The sequence below is a fragment of the Porites lutea genome, chromosome 8, assembly GCF_958299795.1.
Source record: "Porites lutea chromosome 8, jaPorLute2.1, whole genome shotgun sequence".
NCBI classification, from domain to species: domain Eukaryota; kingdom Metazoa; phylum Cnidaria; class Anthozoa; order Scleractinia; family Poritidae; genus Porites; species Porites lutea.
In genome coordinates this window covers 23,074,474-23,076,973 of record NC_133208.1, presented here as the reverse complement: position 1 = coordinate 23,076,973, position 2,500 = coordinate 23,074,474, and the positions used below count along the sequence as shown (strand labels likewise).

The 2,500-nt window shown below is 37.4% G+C and overlaps 2 protein-coding genes across 2 annotated transcripts in view; both read right to left on the bottom strand.

Moving 5' to 3' along the window:
* LOC140947029 (uncharacterized) overlaps window positions 1-2,500 on the bottom strand; it is a 148,898-nt gene that overhangs the window by 72,556 nt on the left and 73,842 nt on the right. The gene's annotated exons all lie outside the window — the stretch shown is intronic.
* LOC140947020 (uncharacterized) overlaps window positions 1-2,500 on the bottom strand; it is an 18,276-nt gene that overhangs the window by 8,114 nt on the left and 7,662 nt on the right. The window contains exons 12-13 of the mRNA XM_073396102.1: window positions 1,835-1,925; window positions 462-836 (exon numbers count right to left, since the gene is read on the bottom strand). Of these exons, the coding sequence (XP_073252203.1) occupies window positions 462-836; window positions 1,835-1,925 (466 nt within the window). The remainder of the gene's footprint in view (window positions 1-461; window positions 837-1,834; window positions 1,926-2,500) is intronic.

The following is a 2,500-nucleotide window of genomic DNA, read 5'->3' as shown; positions in this document are numbered from 1 at the left end:
AAAAAAAAAATGTTTGAAAAAAGGAATTTGCAAAAAGGGTCGTAAACTTGCCCTGAGTTAACGTATGCACTTATGTTTGTTAATAATTTGCAAAGAGGTGTTTAGAAAACCGGGTTAAAAAGTAAGCGGAGCTTAGCGCGACTTTTCCCTTGTTTCCAACGTATGAACGCTTTTGTCGTTTTTCTTTTGATTACGCCGATTTCAGGCTTTTGCGGCCATTTTAAGGCCAATTGACATTTTTTAATGCAAATGTATACGACTTGTTTCCATATGTTTCTAATAATGAGACTGATTGGTGTTACCCTCTCTTCATTTTCGTGCAATCTGTCTAACCATCTGCCTAACATGCTGTAATTGTGTTCCGACCTTATTAAATGTAGTTTTAACTCAATAGATTCACTATCTGGAACGTGAAGATTAAGATATATAGTTATAAATCTTCATAGTGTTACGCTTAGTACCTTTAAAACACGTGTAGTTGTAACAGTTAGTACATGGCACATCATTCCAAGTGTAACCATGCTTGGCGCCAAGAGTGTGAACACAGTCTTCGTTTTTCCAGTCATTCGGTTGCTGTGGGGCCCAGAACCTAAATTTGCTTATTTCTTTGTTTGTCCACACAAAGGAGCCCTCCACACTTCGGTCATTGAGCCCAATCCAAGATCTCTCTCCGTTGTGACGGTGTTGAATGTAGACATTTTCTTCTTGATTGTGAACCGTTACCAAGTTGGAACTCATCGTAGAACAGTTTGACTCAGCGCTCAGCCACGAGGCGCATGCACGACTTGTGAAGTAACAGTAGCCCCCAAAATAACTCCATCTCGGCTGGCAAATATCTGTGATAAAGATATAAAACGACTGTGCAGTTTAGAAATCCCCACACATTTGGTCCACAGGCTTTCCCCAGGCTTAGTAGGGAGAACGGAATAATCGAGAAGCGAGAGAAGTGGAGGCAAGCAACGCAAACAACAGGGCACGGGAAATCATTGTCCTACCAAGAACTCTTGAATATATGTAAGTTGGACACTTTAGAGTGTAGGAAAAAGCAGCAATCTGTGATCCTGTTATTTAAATGCATTAGCAATATAGGGCCGAAATACATTAGAGACTTTTTTAGCATACGAGAGACGTCTTACAATTTAAGAGGAAGTGGTGTTAATCTTTGCTTCCCAAATTTAATCTTAATTTCATGAGGAACTCTTTTACATACAAGTGCGCTCAACTATGGAACAAACTTCCAAAAGATGTCAAGCTGACCGATAATGTTAATATTTTTAAGTCTAAGCTAAGGTCGACTCAGCTGTAATTTTTTATATTTCTAATTAATAATAATTTTTTTTTTGAATTTTTATAATTTTTTATATTCATGTGTACATAGATTATAGATTGTATGTATATATATTTTTATTATTATTTTTGAACACTAGATTTTTATTATGACTGTAGTTTTAATGCACGTGCGTATTTTGAACGAGCACTTGTGCTCTTAGGCGTTTACGTGGGTAAATAAATTATTGATTAATTGACTGATTGATTGACGAGGCAGCTTCACAAACATCATTCCAACTCCTTGTGCGGCCGATACGCTTAGCAGGAGGAAAAGAGGAAAATCAAACTGACGACCCCTAATTGAGAACATTTTCTACATGGGATAATCAGTAGCAAAAACATTGAACGACTTCCAGGGAGCTAATATTTAAAATGTCCGCCTTCCTCTATTAATGAAATGACTCTCGTATAAGTTATCTCTTAATGCATTTATAATGAATTAGTTGTGAGTAATCAGTAAAACCTATGTGTTACTAAAACGAGAATTCCATAAACCCGTTCTTACCTGACAAGACAGTATATGATACTGAGAGAGGGTCGTACTTTGACTCGTACAACTCTTTTAAACACACTCGAGCTCCTGTTGTGTTGATATACTGAAAAATGAGATATGTGACGATAAGAGTGCATTTGATAATGCAGAATTCCTTAATTATTTCGTCTTAGTCTCGACAATATAATGTACTTTGCTATTGATTGCTGTTAATACTGTATTAACTACAGTTTTACCGACTAGTATTTGAGCCCCGTGCAATTAACCGGACACAACATTGTTGGCCAACAACTCCCAACATTGTTGGATGAGTGGGGGTGTCGTGTGATCAAGCAACTCGCTCGCTACACTATGAAGTACCAGGAATCTGATTTACATCTTGGTCTTTATTCTTCTTTGAATTCTGCTAACAACAATGTTGGGAGTTGCTGGCCAATAGTGTTGCGTCCGTTTGGACGAGGCTTTAGTTTGTTAGGGTTAACGTTTATACGTCATTGGTATTGCTTAATAAATTAATGTAGTCAAAAGCGCTGGTTTTAATGAGAATGAAACTAGGAAATGCACACTGCCTGTAGGTTCACTTATTTTGAACGCTGTGACTTGCAACCCTCCTAGAAATAATCCTTAAATGGTTTATTGCCGTGACATTAAGTCTAGCAATTCAGTTAGTTAACAAAT